Below are 19,566 nucleotides of genomic sequence, written 5' to 3'. Positions count from 1 at the left end.
ATCGTTCTGCAGTCAGCATCAAATGCCGGTTCTCTAAACTGTCTCAATTGTGTTCATCGAAAGAAATGTAGCCTTCCCTCCAGGAATTCCCATTTGAATTTTCAAAGCACGCCGTAGCACTTACGTGTTGTTCGAACTTACCAGTAATAAAACTAGCAGCTCGTCTCTGAATTCCTTTGATATCTTCCTTTATTCAGATCGGAGAGGGGGGAGGGGAGGGGGGAGAATCACAAACATTTCATCAGTACTCAAGAATAGGTTGCATTAGCATTATACACTCCTGGAAATGGAAAAAAGAACACATTGACACCGGTGTGTCAGACCCACCATACTTGCTCCGGACACTGCGAGAGGGCTGTACAAGCAATGATCACACGCACGGCACAGCGGACACACCAGGAACCGCGGTGTTGGCCGTCGAATGGCGCTAGCTGCGCAGCATTTGTGCACCGCCGCCGTCAGTGTCAGCCAGTTTGCCGTGGCATACGGAGCTCCATCGCAGTCTTTAACACTGGTAGCATGCCGCGACAGCGTGGACGTGAACCGTATGTGCAGTTGACGGACTTTGAGCGAGGGCGTATAGTGGGCATGCGGGAGGCCGGGTGGACGTACCGCCGAATTGCTCAACACGTGGGGCGTGAGGTCTCCACAGTACATCGATGTTGTCGCCAGTGGTCGGCGGAAGGTGCACGTGCCCGTCGACCTGGGACCGGACCGCAGCGACGCACGGATGCACGCCAAGACCGTAGGATCCTACGCAGTGCCGTAGGGGACCGCACCGCCACTTCCCAGCAAATTAGGGACGCTGTTGCTCCTGGGGTATCGGCGAGGACCATTCGCAACCGTCTCCATGAAGCTGGGCTACGGTCCCGCACACCGTTAGGCCGTCTTCTGCTCACGCCCCAACATCGTGCAGCCCGCCTCCAGTGGTGTCGCGACAGGCGTGAATGGAGGGACGAATGGAGACGTGTCGTCTTCAGCGATGAGAGTCGCTTCTGCCTTGGTGCCAATGATGGTCGTATGCGTGTTTGGCGCCGTGCAGGTGAGCGGCACAATCAGGACTGCATACGACCGAGGCACACAGGGCCAACACCCGGCATCATGGTGTGGGGAGCGATCTCCTACACTGGCCGTACACCACTAGTGATCGTCGAGGGGACACTGAATAGTGCACGGTACATCCAAACCGTCATCGAACCCATCGTTCTACCATTCCTAGACCGGCAAGGGAACTTGCTGTTCCAACAGGACAATGCACGTCCGCATGTATCCCGTGCCACCCAACGTGCTCTAGAAGGTGTAAGTCAACTACCCTGGCCAGCAAGATCTCCGGATCTGTCCCCCATTGAGCATGTTTGGGACTGGATGAAGCGTCGTCTCACGCGGTCTGCACGTCCAGCACGAACGCTGGTCCAACTGAGGCGCCAGGTGGAAATGGCATGGCAAGCCGTTCCACAGGACTACATCCAGCATCTCTACGATCGTCTCCATGGGAGAATAGCAGCCTGCATTGCTGCGAAAGGTGGATATACACTGTACTAGTGCCGACGTTGTGCATGCTCTGTTGCCTGTGTCTATGTGCCTGTGGTTCTGTCAGTGTGATCATGTGATGTATCTGACCCCAGGAATGTGTCAATAAAGTTTCCCCTTCCTGGGACAATGAATTCACGGTGTTCTTATTTCAATTTCCAGGAGTGTATATGCCGTCTTCCTTAAAGACGAGCTACACTTTCCCACAATTCTCCCAATAAACTGAAGTCGGGAAGTAGTGAATACTACTAACCTGACGTGCTCACTCCATTTCACATCGCTCTGCAACGCTACGACTAGATATTCAGTCGACCTATGTCAAGTTGCACAGTGCTAATGCTATATTCGAACATTACGGGATTGTTTTTACAGATAATCGCCTTAACTTACACTTTTCTACATTTAGAGGTAGATATTACTCATCACAACTAGAGATTTTGTATTCTCCTCACGCAAATTCGACACGCTACTGTACACCGCAGCATCATCAGCAAACAACTGTAAATTGCTGCCTACCTTGTCCGCCAAATCATTTACTGTATGTATACAGATAACGACATCGGTCCTATCCCACTTCCCTGGCGCACTCCTGACATACCCTTGTCTCTGATGAACACTCGCTGTCGAGGTCAACATACTGGATTCTATAAGTCAAGAAGTCTTCGAGCCACTTACACGCCTGAGAATCTATTGCTTATACCTTCATTAACAGCCTGCAATGGAGCACCGTATCATTTGTCGTGTTAAAGCACCATCTGTCCTAAACTCTTGCTCATATCAACGATTCGGTTGAAGCTTGTGACTTTCTGCGGTCTACAGACGTTAACAGTCGTAAGATTTGTGTCGAAAAGTTCGTTACCAGCAATAAAGCCTTCCTGCTAACTCATATGTTGCATACAAAAGCATCGGATATGCACCCAGCACAGGCAACTGGGAAAAGTGTGATGCGTAGCATTTAAGAGAACCTACCATCCACTGACAATGTTAACATATAGCCTCATCACCGTCTCTCGGTATTGCTTTCAATCTGCTCCTGCAGCTATTGAAACTAATGACAGTGATGGAGAAAAAAATGCTTATATTTTACGATAAAACAGTGCAACTGACAACCCTGTTTCACTACTGACATCATTTTCCAAAATTTTTGAGAAGGCGATGTATTCTAGAGTTGCATTTTACCTTAGCAAGAATAATATCTTTAGTGAACCACAGTTTAGATTTCAGAAGAGGTGCTCAATTGAGAATGACATTTACACGTAATTTTACAAGCATTACAAGCATCAAATAACAAAATAGCAACGTCTGCTTTTTTCCGCGGCTTACCTAAGGCATTTGACTATGTGAATCGCAAAATTCTCCTAGATTAAATGAGGTTTTATGCAACTGATGGTATAGCCAACCAACGGACAATGTCATAGCTAACCAAAAGAATGCAGAAAGTTGTACACCGTAATTCAACCAAACCAATGAAATAAGATTCTTCTGCTTGAGGAGAAATCACGTATGTGGTTCCCAAGGCTCAGCTTAGGTCAGCTATTGTTCCTCAGATGCGTAAACGATCATCCCTCGAATATACAAGCAGCTTAGTTATTTTTGCAGCTGACTTTAGTATTGTAACAAAGCCAAGCATACGTAGAGGAGTAGAAGAAATCAAAACAATGTTTCTAAAGGTAACATAGACTTGTTTTCTGCGAATGTTCTCATTCTCAGTTTCAAAAAGGCATATCACATACATCTACACACATTACAATAATGATATGTGTAACACATAGTGAGAAAACATTAAACAGATTGGAAACTTCAGACTTTTGAGGTGTCCATAATGACGAGATTTACACTGGAAAAAGCACATTTTGGAACTCCTAAAACCACTTTGTTCAGCCACATTTGCACTTAGAACCATATACAACCGCCAGCTGTCCGCAGCTCGTGGTCGTGAGGTAGCGTTCTCGCTTCCCGCGCCCGGGTTCCCGGGTTCGATTCCCGGCGGGGTGAGGGATTTTCTCTGCCTCGTGATGACTGGGTGTTGTGTGATGTCCTTAGGTTAGTTAGGTTTAAGTAGTTCTAAGTTCTAGGGGACTGATGACCATAGATGTTAAGTCCCATAGTGCTCAGAGCCATCTGCTCAGAGCCAGCCAACCGCCAGCTCGACGAGAAATTCATACCAAAATACTGGAAAGTTGCACAGTATACAACAATAGTCAAGAAAGGAAGTAAGAGTAATACGCTGAATTACAGACTCATATTACTGACGTCTATTTGCTGTAAGATTTTGTAACACACACCAAGTTCGAACGTTACGAATTACCTCGAAGTAACTGTTTATTGATACACAGCAAGGATTCATAAAATATATTTCTTGTGAAACGCAACTGGCTCTTTATTTGCACGAAGTAAAGAGTCCTATCGACAGGGTTCAAATGGTTCTGAGCACTACGTGACTTAACCTCTGAGGTCATCAGTCCCCTAGAACTTAGAACTACTTAAACCTAACTAACCTAAGGACATGACACACATCCATGCCCGAGGCAGGATTCGAACCTGAGACCGTAGTGGCCGCGTGGTTCCAGACTGTAGCACCTAGAACCGCTCGGCCACACTGGCCCGCCTACTGACAGGGGATCTAAATTAATTCCATATTTCTAGATTCCGGAAGGTTTTTGACACCGTTCCTCACAAGATACTTTTAATCAAATTGCGTGGCTATGGAGTATCGCTTCAGTTGTGCGACTGGCTTCGTGATTTCCTGTCAGGAAGGTCACAATACGTAGTGATCGACTTAAAATCATCGAGTAAAACAGAAATGACGTCCGGCGTTTCCCTTTGTTGTTCCCAGTCTGTATAAACAGTTCAGGAGACTATCTGAGTAGCCCTTTTAGATTGTTTGCAGATGTTACCGTTATTTACCGTCTAGTATAGTAATTAGAAGATCGAAAGCAATTAAAAACTGACTTTAACACGGAATCTGTGCAGTGCGAAAACCGTCAATTGTCTGTGAATAAAGAAAAGAGTGTGGTCATGAACATGAGTAGGAAAATAAATCCGTTACATTTCTGTTACACGATAAATCACACAAATATAAAGGCTGTATATTCTACTAAATACCTTGGGAGTACAATTACGTGCAACTTAATTCGGAACGGCACATAATGTTGTATGGAAGGCAAACAAAACACTGTGTTTTATTGGCAAAACACTTACAGTTAGGAGCTCCAACAATCTACTAAAGAAACTGCATATAATACGATTGTTCGTCCTGTGCTACAGTACTGCTGTGCGAATGGCATCCTTACCAGGTGGGATTGACGGAGGACATCGAAAAAGTTCAAAGAAGAGGACCTCGCTTCGTATTATCGCGAAATAGGGGAGAAGGCGTCACGTTTCGGGTAAGGAAGTTGGAGTGGCAATAATGAAAATAAAGGGTTTATTTGTTAGGTCGAGATCTTTTTCACGAAATTTCAATCACCACCATCTTTCTCCTCTGAACCTGTAAATATTTTACTGTCACCAACCTACATAGGGAGAAATGATCATCATGATGAAATAAGAGAAATCGGAGCTCGCACATAAAGATTTATGTGTTCGTTTTTCCCACGTGCTGTCCGAAAGTGGAACGACAGAGAAGCATTTTTAAGGGAGTTCAGTGAACCCCCTACCAGGCACTTAAGTGTGAAATGAAGAGTAGACATGTAGATTTAGACGTAAAACCTTTTGAGTCTTGTGGAGAGACAAATCAATAAGCTGACATTTTCTGCATGTTTACATTCAGTAATGTCATATAGAATAATGTCCTTCGCTAGCTCATCTTTAGTCTTAATTTCTCATAATGGTGCTGTAAGAACAAGATGTGGTGCTCATCCACAGTCATGTTATAGACATTTGTTAGAGGAGCTGGGGATAGTGACTACTGTTTCACTGTATATTTATCCCCTTATGAAGTTTGTTGTAAACAATCCATTGCGGTTCAGAAGGGACAATGACGTATATAAGTATATCAGAATGAAAAATGACATTCATTACTCCACATTAAGGTTGTCTTTAGCACAAAAAGGGGTCCACCATGACGTAAGAAAACATTTTTGATCATTTATCCAGAGATACGTAATTTCTAATAGACAACAAAGTAAAATTTTGATACGAACTGGAAAATGTTTCTCCTTGACAACTCCCTCTCTTCCGTAAAATAATTTCTATTATTGTATTTTGTAAAAGTTGGTGGAGAGAAACTACCAACTCAAATCACTACATATAAAAAAAGAAAAAAGTACTTGTAAATGTGCAGACTTTACAAATTGAAGTGTTATTTGAATTTAAAATGACTCGTTTCACATCATTACGATTTATTGTGCAAATGATGAAATAACTCGCAACATGAACAGAAACGAACGTACTATAAAAGTTCCCTTATGATCCGAAAGACTGTCTTAGATTAAAAATTCATTACAAATCTACAATTATATCAGTGGCAATATCCCGCCCAAGAGTACTGCCGCAGTTTAATTCCCGCACCATTGCTAGGATGAATAATAAATATATTAGTGTCAGTGGTGTTGAGTAATAGTTGTAATTGCTAAATATGAACAAAGCTTCATGACCTTTCAGAATTCCTTTCAGATGCCATACAGAATCTGCGGTTGTTTTAAGCATGCTGTACCGTAGACCTCGCCAACAAAAAACTTTGTTCAATAGTTGGAACTAACCTCACGTCAAACCTGTCTACAAGAACTGTAGCAGGAGTAATCCACATTCATCTTTTGCACAATATTAGAATACATTCATATCTCAAACGGAGCTATCTAGAACACAATATGTTCTTCCCCACAACGACCCGCCTGGATTCTGAAGAACATCGGTGTTACGAAATCCAACTCGTATTATCTCACGCAATATCCTCAAAGCCATGGATCAAGGCTTCAGGCAGGTGCAGTATTTCTCAACATTCGAAAAGCATCTGACTCTGCTCCAGACTGACACTTATTACCAAAATACGACGGTATGAGGCATCAAACGAAAACCCTCAACTAGCAGACGCATGAAGTTACATGGCAATTATCAAGGGAACGCCTACTTATAAAGTTTCAAGAATCATTGTTGGGTGAGAAATCTAGGAGTATACTACAATCTCCTACGTGTCTCTCTCTAGGGACCGTCAGGAGAAGATCAGACAAGTTATAGCGTGTTCGGAGATTTTTAAGCAAATCGTTTTTCCCGCGCAGCATATGCCATTGGAACTGCAACAAATCTCATTACGTCGTGTAGCTGGAAGTACCCTCTACCATGCACTTCGCAGGGGTTTGCAGAATATAGATGTAAATGCAGATATCCATCCAAAGGTACAAAAGTGACACTTATATGTTTGAACTGTATAGAGCATCGCCAGCTCCTACACGACGCTGTATCCAGAATATACTTTCTGCCTATGAAGTATGCTTTCTGTCAACGTCACTCACTAACGGGAAAATGCTCTCAAAAGTGTCATATTTGGAGTGCTGAGACAAAGAACAGTCTAATATTTTAAAAATACAGCAATAAGCCACTTTTTAATGCAATTTTATTTATGCTACCACGCGCGTCGGGCTTTCACCCATCTTCAGTTGATAGAATACATACACAATCTTAAGCTGTACATTGTTAAAACAGCGACAACAATTTCGATACTGCAGCTGGCCTGCGCAAATTAACAATTTCGTTTAGCTACTATATATTGTGACTTGTATATTTACGATACAGTACTGGCTAAATGTAGTTTCTTCTCTGGTTGTTGTTGCCCCGGTTTCCGCCTTTGTAATCATGGCACACCCTCTTACTTTGTCACTCCTATTTTGCACAAAAATAAAGAAGAATGTAATACTTCCTTCATCATTAGGAATTGTAGTAACTACAGCTAGTACGACAGTTTTGTACCCTGTCTAAAGCTTCAGAATACTGAAAAGTTTCCAGGAATGTAAATATTCAGTATGCTTCTTTTACTCTCGTTTTTCTAGAAGACTAGAGGCTAACGAACATCTACTTCCTGGGTTGATGGTTCCGCCGTATATTGTCTAAGTCTTGCGTACAGTTCATCATAGTTGAAGTAATGCCACATTAACAGCATTTAAGGCTGAAATAAAGCAAGGAATGTTTCCGCCACGCCCAATAATTCAAGCAGGTTTCGAAATGTAAGCCACTGCGCCTTGTGTCAGTTTCTTGCCTTACGATACATGCAAATGAAACAATTAAAAGTTCCTCAGACATCTGTGTGCCAAAATTCAATTCAGTGTACTTCTCACACGAAAATTCGATAGATGTTTCTTGAAGTAAATCTGAAAATAAATGCAGAAATTTCCAATTGTGTAATCATGGAAATCCGGAGTTTAACTGTAAACATTAAGGTTTCATCACGCAATGACCAACAAAACTGTATTGAAAATAATAATTTAATATAATTGAAAAGGTATTTTCCTTAAATAAACAGAAATTCGTATGGTAAGATGAAAACATCTATTGGCAATTCTATTTAAGGGATGGTATAATCGGCCATAGGGTTAGTTCTTTTCATCGACGTCATCACGAATGTGTGTTGCACTTTTCTAATATTTTCATTGTTTTCGTGGAATGTCTGACGCTAACGTGGAAAGGACGCTGCTGTAAGGCGAAAACGTTGCCTAGCAACGCAGCTGAACTGCGCCACGATGCTACATTCACTTGCCCGCCATCTCTCGGCAACAGGTGAACTGATGCGGCGCTCCTGCCATCTGGTAGCGGTTTCGTAACTCAGACCGCTATACGAAGAATACCACTAACACAAAACCCGACTAAACTTATATTGTTGGTGATACTATGGCTTTCTTGTCACCTTTGCGTATATAATGATTTCTTTTATTCTCATTACGGATTTATTGAAGTTTACGCATGCATGACATAATGGAAAAAACTGGAAAGCGCCACTCACCGGTACCAGCTAATCCCTATGGCAATTATACCAACGATGGCTGCCGCACTGCATCCGGCCACTATAGCTGGAAAATAAAGAAGCACCATGCATTAGCTTTTACCTTCAAATTCCGGTATTATTTATGAAATTGTGCAAGCATTCAAGATGCTCATTTTTCAGTTTATATTTCATTACTTCAGTATTCCACATGACTAAGCTAAGATACCTTTAACACCAAATGAGATGTCAACAAGAAACAAATTTAACCTGCTCTCAAACTTAGTTGAGTTACCTATCAGATATTTCACTTAATAAGTAGATAATCAACGCATATAGGTTACTGGTATCTCTGAAACTACTTCCCACTGCAGATGCACTTTCGTGTTATCAGTCATTTTCATGTTATACTTACTTTCAAGTAATCGTAAAAGAAACATGTATTCTCAATGTTAATAAATCTTATACGAAAACTACTGCAGATTCTCACACAATCACTGCATAATCAGTCAAGTCACTAGTAGGTAAATTCAGTGCATAACATTACAAATAATTTTTCTTGACTATTATAAATGTCACTGTTAATCTGACATGTATTACGATTTTACTGGCCCTGCAAATTATATTTAGTAGTGTATTCTCTGCTAAAATTAGACTTGAGACCCTATCTCCAATTGTATAAATGCTGTTCTACAAGATTTCAGTATTTTAAATCTACCTATCTCTAGTATAATATTTACCAAAATACTTTCATCGATATAAAAATATTGGCCAATCATGAGTAGGATTTGTACATTGAGCGTTCCACACAAACTTAGTTGCGTATATATTTAGTTCATCCATCTTGGGAAACGCGAATATCAACGATTTTGGCTGTTATCGATATCGATACTGGCAAGATATTGGGTCCAGGAATTCCATGACCATATCAAAATTTCTCCAATAGTTCCTCACACTAGGCCAGACACACAAAATGAAACGAGCAGGGGACTTCAGTTTATATGTAGAGAGAGAAGAGTTAATCAAACATCTTTTATTTACTTATTACAACATAACTACATCTTCTATTTTATGTTTTCATGCAGTAAAGTTCGTTTGTTATGCTACCAATAGATAATGAATACAATGTGTGTTCAAATGGCAAATGATATCTTTTTATGTAATAGAATTACAATTTAATAAGTTTCAGATATTTTACTTTACTTTTACTGTGAAACCCTGCTTCTTGCCAATTTCATGATTCTAGGTTAACACGAAGTTCCCTATAGGTTTTGATGAGTGAGTTTTCAAGAATCAAAATATGTGACATAAATGACAATGTTTTCATTACATTGACTTAGAAGCTTGAATTTTTTACACTGCCAGAGAACCATAGCCTTTAGTACGTGATATATTTTTAAACTTGATATGCCTAACTGTTCCAGAGAAAAAGGAGTCTTAAAAGATGGATAGACAAACAGCAAACAGACAGACAGACAGATGGATAAAAAATAATATTTTTTCATGTGATATAATTACAAATCAACGATTTCCAAATTTTTTCGTTACTTGTATTGTGAAATCTTAGTTCATGCCAAATTTCATGATTCTAGGTCAACAGGAAGCACCTTAAAGGTTTTGATTGAGTTTTTGAGTATCAAAATATGTGACTTCAGATATTCTATATTCTTAGAAGCTCAAAATTTTTACACCTCCCAGAGACCATAGACCTTCATATGTGACATAAATTTGAACTTCTACACATTTCTGAGAAAAAGAGTTCTGAACAGTCGGATGGACTGACATGATGGACATCAAAGTGATCCTATAGGTTTCCATACTTACAGATTAAGGCACACAACCCTCCTGAACAGAAATAGTTCACGTCAATTAATTTCAAGCAAAATCATAAGCATATATTTAACTAATTCAGACAGACAAGTGATTCAGCTTAAAGAGCTCTTCATATGAACGAAAATTTGAGGACTGTGCCATAGAAAAGGTAAACTACAGTTGCAGAGTCTATCAATGATGACATCATTAGAGACGGACTGTGAAGTAGTGTTTGAATTTAGAAGGATATGAACGTCCCAGATAGGACTATAGAACTTTTTTCTCCCAGATCTCCAGTGAAAGCATGTTGAATAATGTTCTCGAATCCTACAACTAGAACCAGGCAGGATATTTTTGAATCAAAGGACAGGGAAATAGTACCACAGTAAAAAATTAATATCTTCATACACAGCTCCGTAGATGCAGAAAGCCCTATGAGAACAAATAGTAATAGTAGTCATATATTTACACATCACAGAACTACTCCCTTAGTCCTAGAGTCAGCCACAGAAGGCAAACATCAATAAGAGAAACACACATTGGAATATGTACAGTGCTGACATGGGGTGTAAGCTGTACTTCAGGATGGACAGATTGATGTAGAAAAGGAACTGTGGTGAGTTGCATATAATCAAGCAGAAGACTGATCGGAAAAAGAGAAAAAAAGGAAAATGACACTATTGTCACAGTGAAAGATGTTGATTCTAACATAAAGGATTATGTATATAGGTTAGTGAGAAACACCAACTGGCAGCTTACATGGAGCTGATTGTTGCTTAACTACTCTTATACAGAGAACATAAATTTTCAACCTAGAACACCATAAAAGAAACATGTTGTTATCATATAGAGGTAATAATCAGCGATACTTAAAATTTCAAACTCTTAGGACTAAATATAGAGGGAAAGTTTTGTTGAACATATCATTTTGTGTAGAAATGTTATTTAAACCAAAAGACTAATCTCCACTTTCACTGACAATGAAAAAGGAAACCTTGTTTACATCAATTTCTTTCATTGTATCATCACCTAGTGTGTGATATTTTGTGGCAACCCTCTGTAGTCTGAAAGAATATCATAAGATCAGAATAGGACAGTTAGAACTATCTGTGGTGTTTGTTTGCAAACTACATCCATGTCATCACTAAAATGTTTCCGGAATCTAATCTTGTCATCCCTGTTACGTACCCTCTTGTTGGTACTGAAATGACATAATACTGCCTTAATTTTGGTACAAACAGTTATATACAGCTATGTAAGCTTCATATTTAATATTTTACCAGCAGGACTCATAAATTTTAATCATAAACACCGGATTTTCAAACCTGAGTTGAAGCCTCCTTGTGGCAAACTTCTTGTATACAGCACAGATACTCTTCACAGTAGTTTAGGGCATTTCATTGTACATTATTTTGCAACTCAATATACTTTTATGATGTTTTATTGTTTATTATTTGTTTGATTATTTTGATTTTTGTATTTTATTCAGCAGTTTGTAAATTATACAGTAACTTGTTTAATGATCCAATTGATTTAGCTCTAACAGTCTTGTAGAAATGGAGAAAAGATATAAACATCTGGAAAAATAAACAGAAAATGTTTTGCTAAATTATTTCTCTAAAAATAACAAATTAAATAATCAAAAAAATTGTTATGCATTTGAATGATGCTCAGAATCATGTACAGTGTGTGAGATTTGTCAAATGTTTCTCAACTCTATTTTACTTTTTACTTTTGGATAAATCATTTCAACAAACATTTTTCAGAATTTTTTGTTTTATGCTCAAGTTTTGTTCAGGAAGCATTCTATAAATAATAGAAAGTAGGAAAATTTCAGTTTATGTATAATTTGATATTTATTTCATTTTTCTCCAACATGAAAGACAGAATTTCACAATCTCTCAACCAATGTAATTTTTTGGATGGGAAATATCTGGTCCTTGAACAGATGGACTTCTTGACACTTCATCTATATGACAACTAGCAACAGCTGTCCATGAAATAATTTAGTTTTCCCTCAAATCAGTAATTAAGTATTTAGTTACTGTTTACTTCCCCATTCTTCATTTGACTATGAAAATTTAGAAAAAAAATTTCCCTTAAGTCACTACTTTAATTTTTCTTAATTATCATGATTAATTTCAAGCAAGTTAACCTTTTTTTACAAAAAAGGTTTCCATGCTGGTTAGTTTGATACACCATTTGTCTATTTCTGAGTCTTTGTTTTGGTATGAAAATCTGTTCAAAAACTCACTGTGCAATTTTACCTGAAATCACCTCATTTCAATCAATTTGATAGCCTATTTGTCCATTTCTCACTCTTCATTTAGTTATGATAAAAATTTTCTCTCAAATCACTTAGTGCAATTTTTTTTATTAATCTGACTGCTTTCAATCAATTAAAACTTTCTTTACAAAAATATACTTCCAACTGGTTAATTTAATACTCATTTGTTCCTGTTCCACTCTGTTTAACTATGAAAATTTGGACAAAATGGCAGTTGTAATTTACAGGGTGTCTTGCTTTCGCTCTGCTCAAATATATGACAAAAAATTGAGATAAAATCTGCAGATACTTAGACATTATATATTATTTATCTGTGAAATTATTTTGCATCCATAAAAATTTGAAATAGTAACAAATGTTTGTATATATAAAAGCCTCTTCTTTTAGTATGTAATCACAAGAGAACTGGAAAATTTCAGTTTCTCTAAATTAAATCGAAATTCCCTGCATAGTCAACCAACTGTTATTTTGTTATGAAATGGTTCATTGAAGTCATCAGTCACAACTGAAAATCGACTGCTAAAAATATTTAATAAATCCCAACTGCCATTTACAATATTATAATTCTCCTTAACATAAATATCATTTTTATGATGGTGATCTATAAGCATAATGACAATGTGATATTATGAATTCTCAGTTTTAGAATACTATACACATTCATAGTTATTTATGACTTTCCTTAATGTGCTGTAATAACATTTTCAGTATGAAAGTATTCATGGATCATTTACTTGTATTGTTTATTTTAAATATCTAATGATTCCAAGCAAACATAGTCATATATAGTGGCATTTCAGGTGTCTTTACTTTTAGTCTGAGATTCAACTGCTTTATTTAGGGAACTATTTCCAGAAGTAACAGTGAATTTATCAAAGAATATGCGAATTTGGGGTTTATGTTTGGTACATGATACTTGTCAACTATAAAACCAGTCAAAATTTTCCCACTGACATTCTGAACAGTTTGCTGTTGAAATACTGCTGCTTATCCTTTATATTTTATTTGTCAGTTTCTCACTTAGACACATAACTAAGCTCTCATCATAGTCTGATAACACAGTTATGACAGACTAGGCATTGCTTATTTATTTATTGTTAGCATTTTGTAAAATAAAATTGGTTATTAAACTACTAGTCTTTAAAAGTTTTCAAAAAGGCGAAATTTAAGACTGATCATAAGTCATAAATAGTAATTTAAATCAGTTTTTCAATTAAAACCATCAAAAAACAGTTAACCATTGTTTTTGTATGACAGCCAGCATAATAGAGCTTCACAATGCACCATAATCTCATTTTTCATTTACAATTATAATTACAAGATTCATACATTCCAGTGTTACTGCATTCCATACATTTCTCCTTTTTCCCATTTAAAGCTTAATGCTAATGTGTTTAGTTTATAACATTAACTTTACGATTTTGTTTATTTATGGTAAACTGATGTTGACACAAGAATATCACATCAGTAATCTTTTGCTGAAGATTGTTCAAAGGTACTTCAGCAAAAGATTACTGATGTGATATTCTTGTGTCAACATCAGTTTACCATAAATAAACAAAATCGTAAAGGCACTCTTGAATAGATCACCGGTTCTACAAAAGGATGCTGTTAGGCTGATGCAAGATCTGGGATAAATGGAGATCATTCGTAATGTTCTTATCAAAAACAAACATCTCACTGTATATTCCTTGTCTACATATCGACTGAGCACATTTTTTGTAAGCTGTCAGGGTGACATACCTAAATGTTATAATATACATAACAACAAATCAAGAAATAAGCACAGCCATAGAAGACAGAATGAATTTATAAGTAACAGACAGTCCATACACCAGTGGCTCAATGTAGTCTAATAAAATTACCCAAATTAAATTCTTTTCTTGTAAATAAATGTGTGTATTAATTGAAAGGATTATACGCTGTATTTATTGTATACTATATGGCCAGTAATAAGAATAATGGAAAGGAGTGGAATTTCTGGAAGTGGCTAAGAATAAAGGAAAACAAAGAACAGACAGCATCCCCACCTCTAGACAAGGAAGACTTAAAGAAGGACATACCATCAAATTCACAAAACACTGAAAGTGCAATAAATGCATTTGTGACACCACACAACACATTATAGTAGTGGATTGTGATAGCATGCAACAGCTAATAGAGGAAGATTATGAAAACACACAGATCATATAACCTATAGATGGCAACAGGAATTATGAAAAGGGTAGAAACAGTGATGGAAATGACATGAAAAATGGAAGAAGTTCATTGTTGGACCCACTGTCTGTTTATAAAATATGTGAAAAATATGTGAAAATGAGACTGGCTAAATTAGAGGATACACATGCGTTAACCCCAGCAATAAGACGCTTTGTTAGGCTTTACAATCAATTTTCCTGTCATGGAGGAAATTGATCATATTCAACTAAGTGTCAACAACTTGCCCACAAATTTAAAGGAATGCTGACCCTACTTGATGTCGTCTTAAAGAAATGACAGAAGACACTTGATACTGCAACTGCAATTAAAATGTCCTGGAAAGAAAATTGTGACAGACATCATCAAAGGCTGCCCACAGGGCTCTGTTTGTGGTCAAGAGTTCTGGGGTGTTGTGACAGAGTCATTACTGAATCAGCTTCAGAGTATAACAAACACTAGAAGCCACATCGCCTATACATATGATATGTTAACTGTAGTATCTGCTATCACAAGGGCTAAACTAGAGGAAAAAGGCAGGGAAGTTCTTGAAAGACTAAGCAACTGTCGCATAACTAACGATAGCAGTGCACAAAACAGTCTACGTTTTTATTATTTTACTAAAGGGAACTTTATCAAAAACGAGAAATTCCACATTCTGGATAAATGATCAACCCGTGAAAATAAATCGGTATTAAAATCGATGAAAAGCAAAACATTCATAAACTAATGGCTAAAATGTCTCTGAGAACTACGGGACTTAAAATCTGAGGTCATCAGTCCCCTAGAACTTAGAACTACTGAAACCTAACTAACCTAAGGACATCACACACATCCATGCCTGAGGCAGGATTCGAACCTGCGACCAGAGCAGTCGTGCGGTTCTGGGCTGAAGCGCCTAGAACCGCACGGCCACAGCAGCCGGCTTCATAAACTAAGAAAAACTCTGTCCGAACAGGCCTCTAATGCCCCAAACAATCATGCACATTAATTAAAATCCTAATAAAATAGCAACAATTAGCCAAAGATGTTTTCAGCTGCCACTAAATGCAATAAGAACATACCACAACGCAATCTTACTCTATATTGTGGGCTATGGGTCGAGTGTTTGGGCTTAGAGCCAGAATGGTAAGGATAGCACAGGCTCTGCAGCGAACACAGAGGAATGTACTCCTGTGCCTGATTGGTACTTACAGAACGACAATGAATGAGGTTTGGCGATATTAGGCTTGGTACCTCTAGACCTGTCAGTAATAAACAAATTTGCACAATACTGGATCAAAAAGCACGAATATCATAAGATAAAGGACATACTGGGCACAAGAGCTGTAGCGAATACGAAAATAAAAACATGCATTGATAGAGAACTGTAAGAAATCTGGGACAGGGCAGAAACAAGGAGGAGAATCTACAACTGCCTACCTAGCATAAAAGAAAGAACGAGAGTGACATACTTCCTTCTGACCAAGTGCGCTATACACTAGCTGTCAGGACATATCCCATATCCTAGCTACTTACTATAAACACAACAGTGCACCAGACACTTGTACACGTGGAGCAATCAGCATCCCAGCACGCGTCATTTGGGAGTGTGCCATAAGACAAGATATTACAGACCAGGACAGGAATGAATTTGGAAATACAACAGTCTATAATATAATAAGAAATGAGGAACTGTGGCATAACATGCACTCACTCACAGCTAAGATATCAGCTTATGAACTGCAGGCCTACGTGGCTAAGAGACAACCAAGAAAAACACCATGAAATCAGGAGACCCTGACAGCGATTTCCCAATCTCTGTAACTTGAGTGGCACAGAAACACAGCCCCTGTGAATCCGGAGTTGCACCTCAGTGCGCCAGAGGCTATGCATTGAGGCAAATGAGAAATCCAGGTTGGTTCTCATACCAAGTACAGTAGTTTAGTGTAGCATAGAGCTGTTGTTACAGTGCTGTAGTAACGTAGTCAAGATCATAAATTACAAAACTGCATAGTGTAATAGTCTAGTAGTGTGTGCCTTCTGGATTCCAGATGTCAGATATCTGTGCACCAGATGGCCAAATGATAGTATGTAAAACGTTATCTTAAGTCATTCTTATTTTTTGTTTTAATGTAGTTATTCTATGTTGATCCCCCCCCTCCTTAAATGGCATAATGCTTAGTTGTTAACAACACATTCTTAATCATTTTAAAATATTATCTGCTTTATTCATGCTTTTTTCATGGGCAACATTTGATCCATTCTTTTATATAGATAACAGATTAAAAGAAAATAGCAAATAAATAATAATAAAAAATATTATGTATTAGCCTTTGTGGAAAATAAGTGGGTCACTAAACCTTGGCATACAAATATGAAACATACCAAATATTTGTATACAATGTGACTTTATAAATAGTCATCTTGTGATGACTATATGCAAAAAAAATGTAAAATTAGAAACACAGCCTCACCTAATGTGAGGAAATAACTTCTATCTTATGAAAATATTAATGATACTCAAGAATAATTAAGTGCTGTGTAGCATTCACTTCATTTAATAGTAAACTGTAATCCAGTGATATAGAAATTTATAATTCTGCCAGCAAGAAAGTGTCCATACAAGTGTTCACTCATTACCTTGTTGAAGAGGCTTTCAAAAAAATAAACACTTCCTATCATGGACACATTACCCATAAAAGTCCACTCTATGAGAAATTTGACTTCTTTGAAGTTTTTCTGCTACTTAGACTCAGGAATGAAGATATTGATTGTTTTGACATTTAAGTATATTTTGCTTTACTTTAATGCTACCTTTAATCTATTTGCAAACTTTTAACACAAAATAAATTAAAAGTATAAATTAAAAGTACTTTTAAGGCATTATCTAATGTTATCTCTAGCACAGAAAACATTGGTTCTTTATGTAACTGGATTTTTTCATATAAGTAGTTTGTGAGATTTAAGATACTTTTAAAGTCTCTTTCTTCGAGAAAATCCATATAAAGCAACTTCTAGAATACAGAAATAATAGGTAGATAGATTAGAGGGCCAACGTAAGTTGTAAATATGCACCAATTGCTCTTTATTCAGAAGTCTTCACCTACACAAGAATGTTAGCCATATAAGTTATAAACAGTCTGTTTGACTATTGGCTATCGTTATGCCTTTTTTTTTAAATTATTGCTTACATAGGTTTCTTTAAGCTTGAGAACTCTTAAATATTCTGCTTGTGTCATATATTTACCTACATGCACTAGCTTTTGTTTTTAAGATACGTTAAATAATCTACTTCTCTGTTCAACTTTCATTATTCATTTTCTTCACAGTTTGTTAGTGATGGTACATATTGCTGAAACAGATGATGTGTGAATGCAAAGTTAGAGTCAAGTGAGTAGTTAATGATTCTTAAACAGAATAAGCTGTTATTCTTTCTATTTCTTTGTAAGATATTAAAGACTACCAGAAAATGAAATTAAATATCTCTTTTAGGCATTACTTCGTCCTTTTAACTGACCTTTTTCCACATGTTCAATGAAAAAGTGGTCACATGATGTTCTGTCTGTAAAGTAAGGTAGGATGAGATTAGTGTCTCAAGTAAAATTCGAACGTTTTGACCATGGGAGGTACTAATGAACTCATAGATTATCATGATAAAGCTTAAAGAACTACAGGGTACATGAGATGCGAAGTAAGATTATTTTGAGCAACAAGGAAAAGCAATCTAAAATGGATCAAAAGACCTTACTAACAGAAACAAATAAAGAGATTAGTGGAGTGAGTTAGTTACTTTCCTTCATACCCATAGTTAATGTTTACAATACCTCAGTGTAGTGTAATATATTGCAGATATTCCTAATACTTTCCCGAATATAAAAAAGGCGACTAGTTAACTGTTTATACGAGTAATGGGTTGCATTTGTAATCGAAAAACACACCCTTACGATATCTATTCAAAATTTCTGTAGAGTAGTAAGAATTTGCAAGGAAAAAATGGTTACATTTCATTTTTAAACAAACCTTTTTTGATTATGGAAATGGTTGAATATTTTTTAGTAAACTTATTCATGTTGTATGGAATTGCTTGAGGTCAGCAGCTATCTTATAAATTTATGAAATAATCTTAGTGTTCCGTTTTTACTAATAGTTATAAGCATGTCGAATTTGACAGCATGCTATTCACCAGGTGCATTACAGTTACATGTATGCTATTATGAGTATGACGAGGATTATCTGCTGGGTGTACCAGTGGGGTTGTGTTCTAAAATTTAATCATTTTCGCTGTAAATTTATTTGTTTGGCACACATACCACAGTAATGATCACAACACCGTCACGTAAGATAAGATAAAGTAGTAACCCTTCCAGTTATCCAGGCATAGACCACTCAGGAGGATGTAGTCAACAGGAGAAACAGAATTGACTTTCCACAGGTCACATGGTGGAATGTCAGGTCCCTTAATCGGGTAGGTCAGTTCAAAAACTTAAATTGGGTTATGGATAGGCTGAAGTTAGACTAGTAGGAGTTAGTGAAGAGGGGTAACAGGAAGAAAAGGGCGTTAGGTCAGGTCAGTTATCGACACAAAACCAAAGAGGTGTAAAGCAGGAATGGCCAAAGAATGAATAACAGAATAAGAGTGCAGGTGAAGTACTATAGCCGCGCGGAGTGGCCGCGCCATTAGAGGCACCATGTCACTAATTGCGCGGCCCCTCCCGCCGGAGGTTCGAGTCCTCCCTCGGGCATGGGTGTGTGTACTGTCTTTAGCGTAAGTTAGTTTAAGTAGTGTGTAAGTCTACGGATCGATGACCTTAGCAGTTTGGTCCCTTAGAAATTCACACACATTTGAACA

General features: G+C 37.6%; 1 protein-coding gene across 3 annotated transcripts in view; it reads right to left on the bottom strand.

The window, feature by feature from the left end:
- Positions 1-19,566, bottom strand: part of LOC124612790 (neural proliferation differentiation and control protein 1) — a 1,069,883-nt gene that overhangs the window by 374,925 nt on the left and 675,392 nt on the right. For all 3 annotated transcript variants that reach the window (XM_047141189.1, XM_047141190.1, XM_047141188.1), the window contains exon 5: positions 8,462-8,528. In XM_047141189.1, the coding sequence (XP_046997145.1) occupies positions 8,462-8,528 (67 nt within the window). The remainder of the gene's footprint in view (positions 1-8,461; positions 8,529-19,566) is intronic.

This window comes from Schistocerca americana, chromosome 4 (assembly GCF_021461395.2).
Source record: "Schistocerca americana isolate TAMUIC-IGC-003095 chromosome 4, iqSchAmer2.1, whole genome shotgun sequence".
In the NCBI taxonomy this organism is placed as follows: domain Eukaryota; kingdom Metazoa; phylum Arthropoda; class Insecta; order Orthoptera; family Acrididae; genus Schistocerca; species Schistocerca americana.
Note: the sequence above shows the minus strand (reverse complement) of the source record. Positions and strands in the feature narration are given on the sequence as shown.